Below are 17,457 nucleotides of genomic sequence, written 5' to 3'. Positions count from 1 at the left end.
ATTACACTTTTAATTTAATGTAACCACAGCCCACTAGATGGCACGCTGAGGCTCACCAGTAATCTGCGACTCACTGGTTGAGAATCGTCGATATACGATGTATGACTTTTCAAAATAGCTGATAACTAATTTGCTGCCCAGTTGATTCATTGTGTCAGCTCTACTAACTAATAGTAGTATTGTAACTGATAGTTTTATCCATGGTTAATAACTAATTTATTAACACTTTATACATCTGTTATAAGTCACTAATGAAAATAACTTCTGGGTTGCCAGGTTGTGTGTCTTGCTAATGGACCACTTACCTTCTGGAAAAACCTGCAAATAGTTGGATCAAAATCAAGTTATTAACAGCATGTTAACATTTATAACTCTAGACTTGATGACTCATTAGAAACTGTGAAATCTGCATTTGTTAACACATTACTAATATTTAAAGTGACAATATATTTATGGGTGGCACAGTGGTGCAGTGGTCATTGTCGCCTCACAGCAAGAGGGTTGCTGGTTCGAACCCAGGGACAGGATGTTCTCCCCATGTCAGCATGGGTTTTCTCCGGCTTCCTCCCACAGTCCAAACATATGCAGGTTAATAAGTGACTCTAAACTGCCCGTAGGTGTGAATGTGAGCATGAATGGTGGCCCTGTCATAGTCTGACGACTTGTCCAGGGTGTACCTCGCCTCTCGCCAAGTGTCAGCTGGGATAGGCTCCAACCCCCCTTGCAACCCCTTACAGGATAAGTAGTTACGGAAAATGGATGAATGAATATTCATAGCTGCATTATTTACAAATAAAAAAAGATAAACACCAACCAAAGAGATTTTTCACAACCTGGCCTTCTGAAGGTCTTAAAACTGATCTATAAAACATTGGTAATTCATTTATTAATCACTAATAAAGCTGTTAGCTGTTGTTTTTTTTTAAGATATTTTTTTGGGCATTTTTGCCTTTAATGGACAGGACAGTTAAGTGTGAAAGGGGGAGAGAGAGAGGGGATAACATGCAGCAAAGGGCCACAGGCTGGACTCGAACCCGGGCCGCTGCGGCAACAGCGTTGTACATGGGGCGCCTGCTCTACCACTAAGCCACCGACGCCCCAAAAGCTGTTAGTTTTAGCCTATACCCAACCCATTACTAGAAGTGGTGCCAATGTAATGTATATCCCTAATATATAGGAGACAGATGTGGCTGGTCTGAAAAAGTTTCCCTGCTGCAGATTGATTGATCAACTAAACTCTCAGTTCAGTTTTATTCATGCCTACGGGGACAATTTATTTTGTGGCAAACACAGCACATTACACAGCAATTAAGCAGCGAACATGAGAAACACAAAGGAAATGAGAGGCGGAGGCTATTAATGTGGTCAGCAGGGTTCCAACAGTGCTGCTTAAGTGTGTCATTTGTGAAGGGTAAAACATTTCCTGAGAGTATCGGTGATAGGTCAGCCAAGTGTGCCTCCTCCCCACATCTCACCATGACCCAGCTACAGCCTGGCTGGTGTGGCCCACAGAGCTGAGCAGGCCCTCTGTGTTTGAAGCTGCAGTGTTTCCTGAGCTCCAACCAGGTCCCCTACAGGGCCTCCGTGACATTAAATCCAATTATAGATTTCTTTAAATGCCATTTTATCCAGCGGGGGACTGTGGCCTTTTGAAAAGCAGAAAACGTGACCACTGTGTTCTTCCTCCTCTTCTTCAGTCTTGCCCGTGGCACTTTGTCCTGCTGTGATACAACCATGCTGGATGTGTACTTACCCGCCCTGATGTAGCGCTGTTGTTTTTTCTTTGTCCTCCTCCTTCCTCCCGCTCCCTCGGTGCTGACCTCAGGATACACCCCAGCCCGACCGCTGGCTCTGTCACAGCAGCATCCTCATCGAGCACCAATCAGGGCAAACCATCACTCCGCCGCATCAAGGGCCGCATTCACAGGAGCAAGAGTCTGGACAGCATTGATCTCCTTGACTCCAATGTAAGTAAAAGATTCAAAGGCAAACGCAATGCAATAATGAGCTGTATCACCAAACCACAGATGCTATAATGTATGACTGAAATGTACAGAACAAATCACCAACTTGACATTAGTGAGATTTAGTTACAGTATTGACAAATACAAAAAAGTCCCTCAGGAATATGTTTCAGCTGTGAAGGACTCTTGAAGGACTACTTCAGGTGTTGTGCAGGATAATGATTTTTACTCTCTGTATTTGATTGATGTGTGACCGAAAGAAATCACAGACATTGTATTGTTTAAATCAATCCAACCATGCACCAAAGAAGGTTGCACAAAGGACAGTATGAGCTATTTGTCTTGTCTATTTTGTCACACAAAAGTGGTGAGATTAAACCCCACACAATGCTGCTTACACACACAGATCGCAAATGGTGGCACATTTCACAAACAATGGTCTCTTGCAAATTGTAGATCATTTAGCAAGTCCTGCAGGGCTTCTGCAATCTCGTGCATGGGTCGCAAGTATGGAGTGAAATCTGTGGAAAATTAAAGGAACAGGAAAATAGTGTTGCAAATTGCAGCATGCATGTTGCAAATTTGGTGAGTCACATTTACATCTCAGAGATAATGATGATGGTTCATCTTCCTGCTGTGTTTGAAGCAGTCCTGAATGGTTTTGTTGCACCACACTACATAAATATGATCTGTGTTTGGATTATAGGAGCGTGTCAGTATGTGCCTTGCTAGTCTTTCTTGTGTTGTGTCAGTATGTTTCCTTAATTAAAACATTTGTGGCCATTTTACACTTTTTGTACAGATCAAACAAACAAGGTTTAACATGTTAATTGATGAGCGGTACTGGAAGGCGGATTTTGGTACCTTTGGTTAAAGCAACGTTAGCAGTTTTCCCCTGCTTCCAGTCTTTATTCTAAGTTTGGATAACCAGCTGGTGGCTGTAGCTTCATATTGACCACACAAACATGAGAGTGGTACTGGCCTTCTCATAAAAACGGCTGCAACTAACGATTCTTTTCATTAATCTACAGATTAGTTTCACGAGTCATTGATAAGTGATTTAATCTAGTGGTTCCCAAATGGTCGGGTGTAGTTCAAAAGGGGGCCGTGGGTCCATTCTGAATGGACCCCAAGTGACTCACAAATGTGTCAAGTTTGTAAAAAAAAAACACAATTTATTTTGAATTACAGTGAATTTCAGTTAGAGAGCTTTTATTTTGGAGTGCCGTTTCCTGCTGTAGAGTGAGTGACTAAGGGACAGCTAGTGAACAGAGACAGCTACCTAGCTCGACAACATGGCCAAATGCAAGTATGACGCCAAATATATTTAACTGTCTTGAATTAATGACTAAGGAGAAATCTGGACCCCATGCCTGGATCAGCTGGGAATCACCGATTTAGTCTATAAAATCATGATTTCTCAGAGCCCAAAGTGACGTCTTCATTGCTTCTTTTGTCCAATCAGCAGTCCAAACCCCAAAGAGGAGCAGAGTCTCACATTTAAGAAGCTAGAACCAGCAAATGTTTGACATTTTGGCTTGAAAAATGACTGAAACAATTAGTTGATAATCAAAATAGTCTGCAAATAATTTTCTTTCCATCGATTAATTGACTTATCATTGCAGCTCGACTCATAAAACTCTTTGCAACAAAGTGAAAAGGTGTATTTCCTAGAATGTTCAACCATTCCTTTATTGTGGGACACAAGTGTGTTTACTCTCACGTTTAACTCAAGAAGGAAATCCTTTTAAATCTCTTTTAATTTTGACTACTTGGCAATTTATAATCAGTTCTTGAATTAGAAACATAAAAGATGCTGACGTTTTATGTGAAATTTATTAAATTGATAGCAAATTAAAGATTCACTTTACTGGGTTCTACGACGAAATTTGGTTTGAGCATCAAGCTTATTATTTTATTCAAAGGCAAAAACTCATCTTTCATCCGTGTTCACATTCAGAAAACAGGTGTCTAAACGGCTCAGAATGTTCCCAAATGCCGGAGGTGAAACTCTTTCTTGTTTTATCATCACACTTAATGATCATGAAACACCCTGTGCCGAGTGTTATTAGATATATAAAAGGCATATTAATGCACAAAGCAGCTTTGAAATCCAGAGATCTGATGTGCATAAATCAAAGCAGTCACAACTGAAATACACATGTGGACTTTGTTGTTTCCAGACAGAGCAGTAGACTGCTGGAGGGCCTCGGCCTCCGGGGAATTATATCGTGTTGACAGCTCGGATACGACCTGACTGTGAATTGAGCTCAAACGTTCCATCTCATTAAAGGATATCGCAAAACCATTGAGCTGGTTGAGTCACTGATACAAGTACTGGTCAGGAATGGTAATTCTGCTGAGAACAAATTAGTTTTGAATGCCTCTGAGACATATATTATATTTTATCACAGCTGCTTTTGCTTAAAACCATGTCGAACTATTATTTCATGTCTTTAATGTTATGTTAAATGATGTTTGAAATATCATTTAGTGTACCTCGAGGGTTTATCTTAAACTCCTAATGATTTTCAGTTGAGTGTTGCTGTGTCACAGGCACAGAGCTTTAAGCCACTCTCTGACATGTTGATTTATTAATGAGCTAAGAGTTCACAGACATGCTTGTAGCTCTGTGAATTGCATGCAACAAGCTCCCAATGGCAATGCTAACATGCCGATATTAGGGAGTTGTAATATTTATCATGTTCATCTGCTTAATTTAGCACATTTGCATGCTTATATTTTCTAGTCGAGACAAGTCAATTTTATTTTTATAGTGTCTCAAGTGGCTTTATAATCTAGCATCCTCTGTCCTTAGACTAGGGATACTCAACTTCCTTTGCCCGGAGGCCACTTTTACAAAATGTCAAGAGTCCAGGGGCCAGTTTCTCAGAACTGAGGAAATTCAGGGCTTAGCTCAGAGCTCTGACTCGGGGGTTTCCGGGGATCCTTCCCTGGCACTTTTTTTTGCACCAGATTTGGCCCCTGGGCCATAAGTTGAGCATCACTGCCTTAGACCCTCGCTTTGGATAAGGAACCCCCCTCCAACACCTCCATCTGCCAGTGCTTATCACATATAGGACAAACAGTAAGAACACTAAGTACAGCTGAAGTTGATGGAAATTAGATGAGTTTTGCAGGTGCAGCTGTATCTGATCGTAAGCAAGGAAGCAAAGTTTCTTTATACAGCACCTTTCACAAACACCAGTCACTTATTCACAGCCATTTATTCAAATTCATTCAAACACCAGATGAAATATACAAGATAAACAGGCATGAGACACAATTTAATGCAAAAAATACCACATGCTACCTAAATGCCTGTCTGAAAAGATGGATTTTACCTACGTTTTAAAAGAGTCCACAGTCCAAAGACCTCAAGCTTATTGGTAGACTACTCAAAAGTTCAGAGTTGCTGATTGGAAAGCACCCTGAGCCTTAAAATGTATCCAAGGTACATTTTAAAAATCCTAAATAGAAGACCTAAGAGCTACGATCATGATATCAGGTTGCAGAGGATGTAGTGTGGAGCCTGGTGATGTAGGGATCTATAAGTGAGCATCAAAATTAATTCTAAAATTAACAGGAAGCCAGTGCAGAGAGTTTAAAATAGTTGTAGTATATGACCGGCTGTCGGATTGCGTTAAGAGCCTAGCAGCAGCAATTTGGACCTTTTGTAAGAGGATTTACTAAGGTAGGAATAAAGAGAATTACAGTAGTCCAAATGTGATGAGATAAAAGCACGTATTAGCATCTCCATTTCATTTCTTGACACAGATCTTTGGTCATAAACCGAAGAATTGGACACATTAATGTTTTGATTTGACGATGGTGCTTGATGAAAGGCCAAAGGATCGCCAGTTTTTACAGTTCATTCTGAGGGTGACATCAAAGTCTGAATATAATGTCATGACAATAGTTGTTGAGACACTTTACTCAAAACCATAAATGTTAACCGCATGATGGCACACAGGGAATCCCATCCTCTGGGCACCATGGATATCCTTTGTTTTTTGGTTTTGTTGAGACATTTCACAAGGTAAGAGAAAACTTGAACCTGCTGGTGGCACTAACAGAAAGGTAGCCTATCCCAGCTGACAATGGGCAAGAGGCAGGGTACACCCTAGGACAGGTCACCAGACAACAGAAAACCATTCACGCTCACATTCACAACTGAGGGCAATTTATAGTCAGCAGTGAACCTGCATGTATTTGAATTATGTAGGAGGAAGCCCGAGTACCTGTAGAAAATCCAAGTTGACAGGCGGAGAGCATGCAGGCTTTCGAAGTTCGAACCAGAAACACTCTTGCTTTGGGGTGACAATGCTAATCACAGCCCCACCATGCCGTCACCACCACCAATATAAGTTAAACTGGTAAAAATATATATTAGATCTAATATACAAGGACTTCATGGGGAGCTCATGAGACAGTGGGGTCTGCTGCTGCCCAGGCTGGAGTTGTGTGACGCCACCAGGACAATGGCATGATGTCGCTCATGGTAGACTGAAGCACTTCTCAACAAGCTAATGACCCATAGGCAGAGGTGGATATCAGAGACAGTCACCATCATTGGATAGTAATCCTCCTTACTGGTGGAAAGCATCAGCAAAGTTCCTATTCTGCCATGACACAGCGCGGTCAGTTCAACGTCTGCCTGGTTAGCTTTATTGGTCACAAAAAATATCTAAATTGGCATCCCTGATCAGAGCATATCTATGATTCAGAATCTTGGGCTGAATTGTCTGCACGTAGCTCTCAACATGGTGGTGGCTGAACCTGGTGGCTAGCAGCTACCAGTGCTACAGCATGAACAGTGCTAACAATAGTGCTGACAGAACTAGTAGTGTTAACAAGGGGGGAACCGGAGGATGGGCACCAGGCCTCCAAGATGATGCAGTTCCACAACCATGGGTTGTACAGTGCAACGCGTGGCAGTTAGCAAGCCAGTGGGACACACACAGGGATGCAAATGTCAGGCTCAAATTGAAACACACAGAGAGGGAGCGTGATTATTCTCTGCTCAGGACGCCTCCACTAAATCTTTACGTAGGAAATAGCTGTTTTCTGCTGTATTAATGTTCTGAATATCGTATAAAGCTCCTTTAAATCTGTACAAAACGTCATGGCAATCCATACAGTTGTTGAAATATTTCAGTCTGATGCAAAGTGGTGAACCAACTGACATATCCATCTTTAAAGCCATGCAACTAATGCAGATAATTTGCACTGCGTCACTCAAAAACTGAACAGTCATGATTGATTGAACAAAGACCTATATTTCCAAAGTAATTACAAAATCACCGTTCAGTTCCCGTCTAGTAAACCAGACAGTGGATGCTTTTAGGCTGTAATTGACAGATTAGTGGCGGCCTTGATTTTATGCCATACACAGCAATCATAAGCCTTCATCTGAATGGAAAAAGGCAGTGTAGTGTCACTGTAGTCTCATATTCTCTCCTGCTCTGTAAGTCATAGAGAACGACTTACCACATCGATGTCATTTGTCTTTATGGCATGCCACTCAGAGGATGCTTCAAACGGCTGGAGTGGCCACTATCTCACCAGAGACTGAGAGCCCAGCTAAGGGCTCCTGGCCTTTCCTCGGTATATTTCTTTTGTACAGGCTGTGTGTGCACTAGAGGAAAACTTGCTGACTTGCCCAAACTCAAATGCAGCTGATGGAAGTAACGGTCCGCCTTACAGTGAGTGATGAGACTGCAGGATGCTGAGCTGAGGAGCAGTTTCCATTGCATCCTACTAAAATGTCACAACAGACACAACACTGCCTCTGAGCCGTTGGGCGATCCGCAGTCGTTTTCCAACAGAAAATCTCCCCTGATTGGCCGTTTCAACACAAAACTGAGGATATTAATCAACTGAGTGTATGAATTTAGGTCCATAACTATCATTGCCCATCAGCGTAGAGCTAAATAATCAATAGTAGTTAAGACTTTGTTTATATCGATTGCTTCTTTTGATTGCTTTTCTCTCTTGATAGTCAGGGGAGGACTTTGGCACTTGGCCCACTCCCGCTGTCATTTGTGTTGGCAAGCATCGCACTTGTTCACAGAAAGCTTGAATCAGATTTTAGTGCTAAGGCTGCAGAAAGCACAACAGAGATGGAGGGGGGGGGAAACTACAGTCTTTTAATGCACCCGATGCCTTTGTGGATAGCAGGAGTTATTTTTCTCTGTTCATCAACAACACCTTGTCCCATTTCAAAGCAGCAGCGTTTACAGCATTTTTTAATGCTTTGGGGAGATGCATTAGCCCATCTGTTCAACTATAACACAACATCTTATTCTGTTTTTTTATTTACATCCCTGATTTTGTTTTTCCAACCAGTTTGTAACTTTTCTTTGTCGTTCTAAAAACAGAAAACCTCCGGAATTAATGATAAGAAGCAGTACACCTTTAGGGGAACAACACTGTCTTTGCTATGTGTGATTTTTACGGATCAATGTTGAGATGATTCTGAATCTACAGCTTATTTATATGTGCATTATATTTCATCATGACATTGGGAAAAAAAATCTATACTTTACATTCTACATCTACATTCAGAAAATCTACATTGTATGCCTGGTGCAGTGTGGATGCTAAACTGAGGTTGCTGTTTTTGTTTCATGTGTCTTGATTTGAGGAAAGATCTGTTTTTAATGCAGTATTTTTCCTGCCCTCTCAGCTGTTTTGGAAAATGTTAAAGGAATGTTTGCTGCAGAGGCTATAACCAGGTGAGTTGAGGGGGAAACTACGAGTGTATCAGCGGGAGCAGATGCAACTAAGCCAAGATGAAAAGCGCAATTAAATTAATTACTCCTTAACAGATCAGGATCAGTCACCAACAGGGCCTTGAGCTTCGCCTTGGTCAAAGTCTTAATCTCCTATTAGTTCTACTCGTCCCATTCCACTTCTAAAATCCCATCCTTGGCTGCAGTCTGCCGTGGACAGAGCAGAGGCACTCCCCCCCTAACCACCACCAAAAAAAAAAAAAAGCCTGGGCGTAAGCATTTATTCGCTGCTCAGTCTTCGGAAAGTGCTGCAGATGCATTTACGGAGAGAGCAACTGCAGCTGAATTAACCAATCTGCATATTCAGGGCCTGTTAGAGGGAGATTGTTCCCGTGTGTTGAAGGCGTGGAGGTGCATGAGGATGGGAGCAGAGGGCCGGACCTGAGTGAGACACACCACGAGAGCTGTGGAAAGAGACAGAGGGAGGGAGGAGCAGAGTGTGGGGGGTGGGTGCGGGAGATTTATCACAACCAAGGCTGCAGGAGGTGTTATTGGAAGGAGGAGAAGTGGAGGGGGGGGGGGCGGTACTGTGATTGGGGCAGCAGCTGATTTTCTTTTAGGTAAGACAGGTCTGTTATGTAAGAACAGAGTCGAATGGATGATGGTTTTTTTTCTTGTAGGTGTTAAGCACTGGGGGATGGTTGGAGGTGATGGAGGGGGGGTTGTGTGTGACACTGAGGTGGCCCTGTGTGGTGCATGTGAAGGTTGCGTGTGTGCTCCCACAGGCTGCGTGAAGAGGATGGCAGATGTTGGGTATGTTTTCTGGAGGCTGTGACTCAGGAGCAAGGCCTGCCTATGTGTCCTCTGATGGGACATATGGCAGGTCACTGTGAGCACTCTGCACCGTGTCTACCATTATGTTGACTTAATGGCCTCTGCAGCAGCTACGAAAAAAAATACACTGGATGACTGCTATGTTAATACATAATGTATAATTATTAGGTGTGTTTCATGGTAACTGTTCAGTTTTATAATATACCCACAAGCCAGGATGCCTTAAATAGATTTTTATGTAGCTCTCAGTGACACAGCTGGACCTGAATACCCTCTTGTTCATTTCTTAAAGGATGCTGGGATTATAAACAGCCGGGACCTTGGTTGTCAGTGGAAGATTTGAAGAAAATGACGCGTGCTTCTGAATTGTTTTTATGGTTGCGCTCGTGTCCCTCATCTACAACAAATCATTTTGAAGAGAGAAGACTCAAAGCCACATAAATCCCAACAACTCTATTGACTTTCCCGCATGATTTATGTCAGCAGAGGAGACCTGGACAGTAAGTACCATCAGCAGCCGAGGATTAGTGGGAATGTAGCGCTAAACCAACATCACATAGGATATTTTCCATTCCAAAAATACAGTCTATTAATACCGCACTAACAAGCTCTCATTATAATTTTGGTTTATTTTCAAAGAGGGCTTGATGTTCATGTTATTACCCCCCCGCCTTCTGAGCACTCCAGTGTGGGGTCAAGTGAAGGACAACCAGCAGGATGATGTAATGTTTGTAGGACTCAAGATGGTGGCCATGGCGGGGAAGTCAAGCATGAAGAATGAAAGACTGGGAAGGTTGTCCCAAGACAAGTTAATCAATCGCAGCTGTGGCCGCTCTGTAGATTACATTGTCTGTTGATTGATTATCATGAGATGAACGGATACTGTTACCCTGAAGGTGATATTTTGCAGTCATCTAATGCAACTAAATATTTTACAGGCAGCAAATACACTCTGGATTTACTTGTGTTTATCTGCTGCTGTCTAACACTTTGTGTCTACATTTTTATATAACACTGATAATGGACACATGCTTGTTAATGTCCTGCATATTAATGAATATATCATTTATTAGGGCTACAAAAACAGTTATTTTCAAATATATTGATGACTTTCTCAGTTAACTGATTAATTGTTAAAGGAGAAGTGTGTAAGATTCAGGGTGATTTAGTGGCATCTTGCAGGGAGGACTGCAGATGGTAACCAGCTGAAACTTCTCCCAGTTAGAATTCCTTCGGTATTCATTGTTCCAGAGGTTTTTAGTATGAGCCGAATTATCCACAGAGGTCCCTTCCTCTCCAAAACAAACAGACCTGATGATTAAATTTGGTAAAAGCACTGAATAAAGCAGTATCGTGTTACAAATTAGTGTTTCGCCTATGCTGTTTGGCACATTGCAGATGGTCCACTAGCACCTGCAAATGTGTGCTCACCTTTTTTATAATCCAGACGTTCAGGAGGTTTTTACTGGGAGCCAAATTATCTGCAGAGGTATCTTCCTCTTCAAAACAAACAGATCAGGTGATTTAAACTTGTAAAAACACTGAATAAAGCAGTGTCACATTACAAGTCAGTGTTTCTCCAACACTGGCTCATCAGAAACAGGCCTCTAGCCCAGCACCTGCAAATATGTGACACCCTTTTTTCTGATAACTGAAGATCCAGATGTTCAAGGTTTTTTTTAGCAGCAGCCAAATTATTCCAGAAGTCTCCTACTCTCCAAAAAAAAAAATGGACCCAATTTTTTAAACTGGTTAAAACACAGAAAAAAAGCAATCTCACGTTGAAAAAAAGTGTGTTTTCTGACATTACTCGTCCTGGAGGGGCTGCTCACTACAGTAGCAGACACGAAAACACTAATGGTCCTTTCTAGAGCCAGTGTGTGGTTTCTCCATTCTCGGCTTCTGTAGAAACATGGCCGTGCAACATGGTGATCTCTGTAGACAAAAATCCGCTCCTTATGCAGATATGAACGGCTCATTCTGAGGTTACAAAAGCACAATAATTATGCTTATTATATTGTATTCCATTTCAGCAAATACATCCCCCTAAATCCTACACACTGAACCTTTATATCTATAAATAATAGAAAATAGTAAGAGAAAATGCCCACTATTGTCTAACCAATTTAATCAGTTTACAATAATATAAAACTGAGAAAAGCAGGAAATACTCACATTTACATTAAGAAGCCGGTAGCAGCAAGTGTTTCATGTTCTCTGCTGGAAAAGTGACTCTAACGATAAATTTATGTCAAAATAGTTGCTGATAGATTCTCTGTAGATTGCTGATGTATCAATTGACTTATTGTTTCAAATCTCTTATTGTTTTTATCAGCAATAATAGTAATAATAACAATACCATAATGAAGCGACAGTTCATGGATAGTTGAAATACAGCACCAGGCACTGTGATGTATGAAAGACAGTTATTAGTTTCAAATCAGTGGTTCACATCCTGTGAGATTTATCATGTCACAACGCACCAAGCTCTATTTATGATTACAGAAATAAACACACAAACATATTAAATAAAAAGTGTTTGTATTGTTATTTCCTACATAAAGCCATTATGTGTATTCTTTCTGTGTTTGAGAATGAATGAAAGGAAGAAGAGTGTGTACATTTTGTGTATCTAGAAGTGTGTGTATCTGCTGTATCAGTGGCGTGTGTGTGTGTCACGCAGCCTGCTGTGTTGCTGGACATGTAGGATGTGTGTTGATGCCCAGGGAGGCACCATATGCTGTTTAGACTCAGGAGCATCCCATCACGGCAGACCCGTGGGTGAACAACTCCCTGCTCCTCCTTGTGTCTCCCTCCATCAGTTCACGCGTGCATCATCAGCCAGCAGGGGTTGAAATCATGCAGATCCACTTTCCTCACGCTTGTTTTCACGCCACCATGAATAATTCTCCATATAGATTTCCTCTCGCAAGGCTGGAGACAGTCATGCTTGACACGGAGGAACAGTGTTCAGCTGAAGCCCTGCAGAGGGCAGAATTTTACTACCTATATGTTCATGAACAGAGTGAAACATCCATGTTTGCATAACTGACACAATGGAGAAAGGAGGAGTTGGATGTGTTGTAGGGTTTGAATGAATGTGTAGCTTTCAGAGGTGGTGATAGACATGTTGTTGCAGTTGCTAAGACACAGATGATTAAAAACAGTGGGCAGTGCAGCCGCTAGAACGGCAAGAGCTGTTAGTATGAGGACTCTTGGTGCTCATGTGGTTGGTGAAATACCTTCCACTCACCTGATGTATTGTACAGGGGGCAAACTTGCACGGCTCCCTCTGTTAAAGGAAAGTTGTGGTTTGATTTTCTCCTTATTGGATTTATCAATGAGTCCACCTGTAGTTGTGCTAAAATTAATTTCTACTTGAATTGAGGAGCAGAGGAGATTTATAGCATTGTTTGGCTTCTTCCCGCAGTGCGGTAAATTACCCCTGGGTGATTTTTCTCCCTTTTTCTTTCCTGTCTCCGTTACCCCCATCACCTGCCCTCCACAATACCCCTTAGGTCTAGTCCGAAGGGAGCACCTGATCCCATACCACCAAGGCCTCTAATTGCTTTACTCTCATCCTGAGCGTGGTTGCTCTCTTGGGAAAAAGCCATGAATAGACAACCTTGCATGAATCCAAACTAATTTAAAGGGTCCGGTTGATGAAAAATGAAAAGAATACAGCCACTTCATTAGTGATTTAACTGGTGGGTCACATCAGGGGTCACAGTATAGGTGAGGGGACGTCACTATGATCGTAAAAGCATTTTATGTATTGTGTTTTGTAAAAATATTATAGATTAAAGCAGTGCCAGACATAGTACATTCAGTGCCCTGGGCAAGCTTTCCCTGCCCCCCCCCCCCCAAGGGAAAATTATTATTGTGGGCTTTTATATTTATCATCTTTATTACCCACAATAATAAGATCTAATGAAGAATCAACACAAATACACAACTTAGCCGACAAACACATCATAATAAACTACCATAAAATTTCAATTAGAAGCCTGATCCCAATTAAACGCTTAGTCTCTTTTACTAGCCTGGTGTAGCTACACATGTTGCAAATAAAGGCCTGTCTCTATTAGAAGCCTGGTCTGGGTGCCAAGCAGTTCATTTTTATAGAAATTCTTTTGATGTATAAAACCAGATTGTTGACCCACTTGAGCTAATGTTAGTTAGCCATTTAGATTGCACATAAAAATATAGATATTTAAACTTTTGTCAATATGGAGATGCTACACATTGTTATCATCATTTTACTAAAACCACCAGAGAGGATCGTAATTCATTCAGATTTTCCGGCATGATGAAAAAACAGGGGTGACTCCCTTCTTCTGAAGCTGTCATAAAGTCAGAGTATGTGTTCATTCCTTATACACAACAGTTTTGTGTATAAGGAATTAAAGGCCTGTCCCAAATATAAGCCTGCAGAGTTGTAGCCCGGGCTACTATTTGAAGTTCTACAGTAAAAAAAAATAAAAAAAATAAGAGACTTTAGATTGTGCAAATTTTTCCCAGATGGCTTTTGGCTCATTTTCTCTTACCTTCCCAACATACAATCCACTCCACCTTTTCCGTTACGTTCCACCCCCACTTTCGGTGGCACCCTCAGCGGCCGGCTGCATGTTGCCTATAGGAAGATTCACCACTGGGTTTAAGACAAGTGAGTCTCCCTGGGCTTATGTGAGAAGAGCTGTGGAGTATATCTGCTTAATTAACAGATAATTAATCTGCCGTCATCATTTCCAGCTGTCAGATTTTAAGGATCCTGCTGCTTTAAAAGCTTCTATTCCCCTCAAGGAATCCAGCTCCACATTCAGCACTGTGATCTATGATCCGATCTTCAAAAGCAGAATAATTCCTAACTCACCGTTTTGCTGTTAAAGACCTCTCTGTCATCCACATTAACTGATTGGAATTGTTCATCTTTATTAGCATTAGCACTCCCCTCCTGGGATAAACATACTTAGGCGATTGCTTCTTTGCAACTGTACATGATGCGGTAGTTTGATCCAGAGAGGATTTGGCTGCTGGTGGCCTGTTGTCACATGATCCCGTGGGCCGGGAAAGTGAGGTTATTTCATGTCACCTGATATGTCTGAGCTCTCAGCTGTTGGTGGGAAAAAATGAGATGGAGATTATAGGTTCATTTGGGGAATCTTAAAAAATATGTATTTTCTCCCTGTACATGGGTTTTGATTTTATTTTATGATTTTTATGCATCAGTAAATCCCGATTTGTGCTTTCTCAATCACATCCTGTATGTTCAGTGTCACATGGTGTTTGTCCTTTGTTACTGCCTGTAGCTCAACACCATGACTGTGTTTCACATTTCTTACCATTACATGAAATATCTGCCTTTGAAGTGGGAGTGATTTTGATGATTTTGTCGTAAATCAGGGGTCTTGAAAGTTTTTCAGGCCAAGGACCCCTTAGCTGAAAGAGAGAAGAAGCAGGGTTGCATTTAAAACTGGGCCTGTAATGACGTGTGCAGCAGCCTGAAGTGCCATGTCTTAGCATGTGCATACCATACTAAGCTATTAAAACAATAATTATTGGCAGTTTCATATATTCATACACCATGTTTTTCTCTGAGTTATCACCTTTTTCTCAGAAAAGTTAAAAAATGATCCATTATGGCTCACAAGAATGGCCGTACACTTTCAAGAATTATACAGGTAACTGACCAATATGTTTCAGGAGTATGTAGCTGTTAGCTAACTAGTTCACCTTGCTGTTACAGACAGGTGCCAAACAGTGATTTAGCATTAGCTACCTAATATGATTGCACAAGAATTAATAAGTAACAGTTGACCAATCATCAATGTACGTAGACTGTAAAATAAAGATGGACGATAGGATAGCTTCCTAAAGGTGAAGCCAAAGCATGTCGATCGCCCCCTGATGGCTGGCTGCAGTATAGGTCATAAACCCCGACCCCTCTATGTTAACGAATTTTTTCCCAAAGATGGTTTCTGTCATTTAAGGGGCCGTACACATGCTGTGTCTTCAACCGCCTGGAAACCGCAAGGTCAAGCATTGGGTGTGACTTTTGTGCCTTTTTTTAACCAGCTTTCAAGAGCACGGCGGCAGCTTGCATCTGAGGCTGCTAAGAAAGCCTATTTACCTGAAATCCTGAGTGCAGAGCTGATCTTCTTCCAGGTGCTGTTTATAAGTGTGTAGGCATATCGCCATGGGACAGATGAAAAACATGATCAACTTTTCCGTATTTACCACAGACTGACATACGAATGAAGGGAAAGGTATCTGTTGGTTGTGATTGGTTGTTCCTTGTCACATGACATGCGGTGTGCGCTGCTGCGTTCCAAAAGTTCAAGTTAGTTTATCTCAGAGCGCAGCCATCACGCCCTGAAAAATGGGCGCTTGGAACGTGTGTGTTTGAGCGCATCTGTTGCGCGTCTGTATTGAAAACAATGAATTTAAGGTTGCAAAAATGCAGCATGTGCACAGCCCCTAAGGTAGTGTTTAGCACACTACTGTATGTTCATTTGTTTGTTTTTGTTATAAGATTGGTTTTGATTAGTTATTTAAAACTATAAAATGACAACTGTGTGAGCTGTAAAAAGACATTTCAGGTAGATCATGCTGATGTTTGTTCAAATGTTTGTTTTTCTTACAGTTATTTGAGGCTATAAAAAGGGGTTGATGTCATGATGGACAGCTGTGTGTGTGTCAATAGGTGTGCTCGCAATCAGTGGTGCTGCTCGCGATTATGAGTGTATGGGAGGGAACTTGATAGTGTGGAGATTGCCACTGCGCAGACTCCGGCTCCAAATGATGTAACCAGTTAAAGATGGCGGCAGCTGTATCCAGGATATTTTAGCTTGTTCATCTTTATATACAATCATACTGTATGTAATGTACTGTAAATTCTAAATAGGCCAATTTATCTTTGCTTATAATATGTTGAATTTTTAGACACATTTCAACAAAAAAAATTTAATTGAAACAAATTAAATTACATAACAGTATTTCTAAGGACCCCCTAGGGATCATGGACCCCAGTTGAAGACCCAGACTCTAAATACCTTTTGGCGGACTGATATTTATTCATTTTAAAAATGTACACTTATTTTAGTAATTTCATTGCAGCATTTCACTGCAGACAGTGCAACCCAAAAAAATCAAGCATGCATCAGCACTTAAAAATGTAATTGTTATTATTAAAATATAGAAACTATGTATTCAGTATGAATTACAAGGAACCAAACCACAAAGACGAAATTAGTCTCCTGCAAAATAGGCTATGTAATTGCTTTGTTGGCCCTTACATAAAAGCTGAGTACACAAAAGCCCAAAGAGCAAAGCCAGCTGCATTATTATGTGTATCCTAATGCAGAATGTAAATGTTACACTCCGGATAAAAGATGTGATATTTCTTCTTCTGTGGGACAGGTGTTACAATCACATAGTGTAAAACCAACTGCTAATATGCTGGACAGAGATCAGGAGGCTGCAGCCAAACTCTGTCTCCTGCATGCTTCAGCTGCATTTTACTGCCGTACATCCTCAACTCTGCCTCACCGAGGTCACGCTTCACTCCTCTATAAAGCACCTTTTGATAACTGCTGACTTTACAAGATATCTCATGCTTGCCAGATCATGGACCCTTGTCTCTTTCCTCAGCTCTGAGTGTGCTGCACCACGTAATCGTGAGGCATTATGACACCGTGTGTGAGGAATTTCTGTCCTGAACAAATGGGCTCGCTGTCAAGCCAGTGTGCTGCTTTTTCATGCTAGAGGTCAGTGATACTGACAGAGGACAACACAGAAATCACAGAAATACAAGCCTCTGTACAGTAGCCAGCTCACTCCCTTATGAGATTACATTGATGTACTCCAATTTGTAAAACCAAAGACTGGATAACAAGATAAGAAGCACAAAGTTTTGAGTATCGTCT

General features: G+C 41.4%; 1 protein-coding gene across 9 annotated transcripts in view; it reads left to right on the top strand.

Moving 5' to 3' along the window:
* tjp1b (tight junction protein 1b) overlaps positions 1 to 17,457 on the top strand; it is a 72,907-nt gene that overhangs the window by 10,033 nt on the left and 45,417 nt on the right. For all 9 annotated transcript variants that reach the window (XM_078167819.1, XM_078167818.1, XM_078167817.1 and 6 more), the window contains exon 2: positions 1,826 to 1,967. In XM_078167819.1, coding sequence (XP_078023945.1) covers positions 1,826 to 1,967 — 142 coding nt within the window. The remainder of the gene's footprint in view (positions 1 to 1,825; positions 1,968 to 17,457) is intronic.

Source organism: Epinephelus lanceolatus, chromosome 5 (assembly GCF_041903045.1).
Source record: "Epinephelus lanceolatus isolate andai-2023 chromosome 5, ASM4190304v1, whole genome shotgun sequence".
NCBI classification, from domain to species: domain Eukaryota; kingdom Metazoa; phylum Chordata; class Actinopteri; order Perciformes; family Serranidae; genus Epinephelus; species Epinephelus lanceolatus.
Note: the sequence above shows the minus strand (reverse complement) of the source record. Positions and strands in the feature narration are given on the sequence as shown.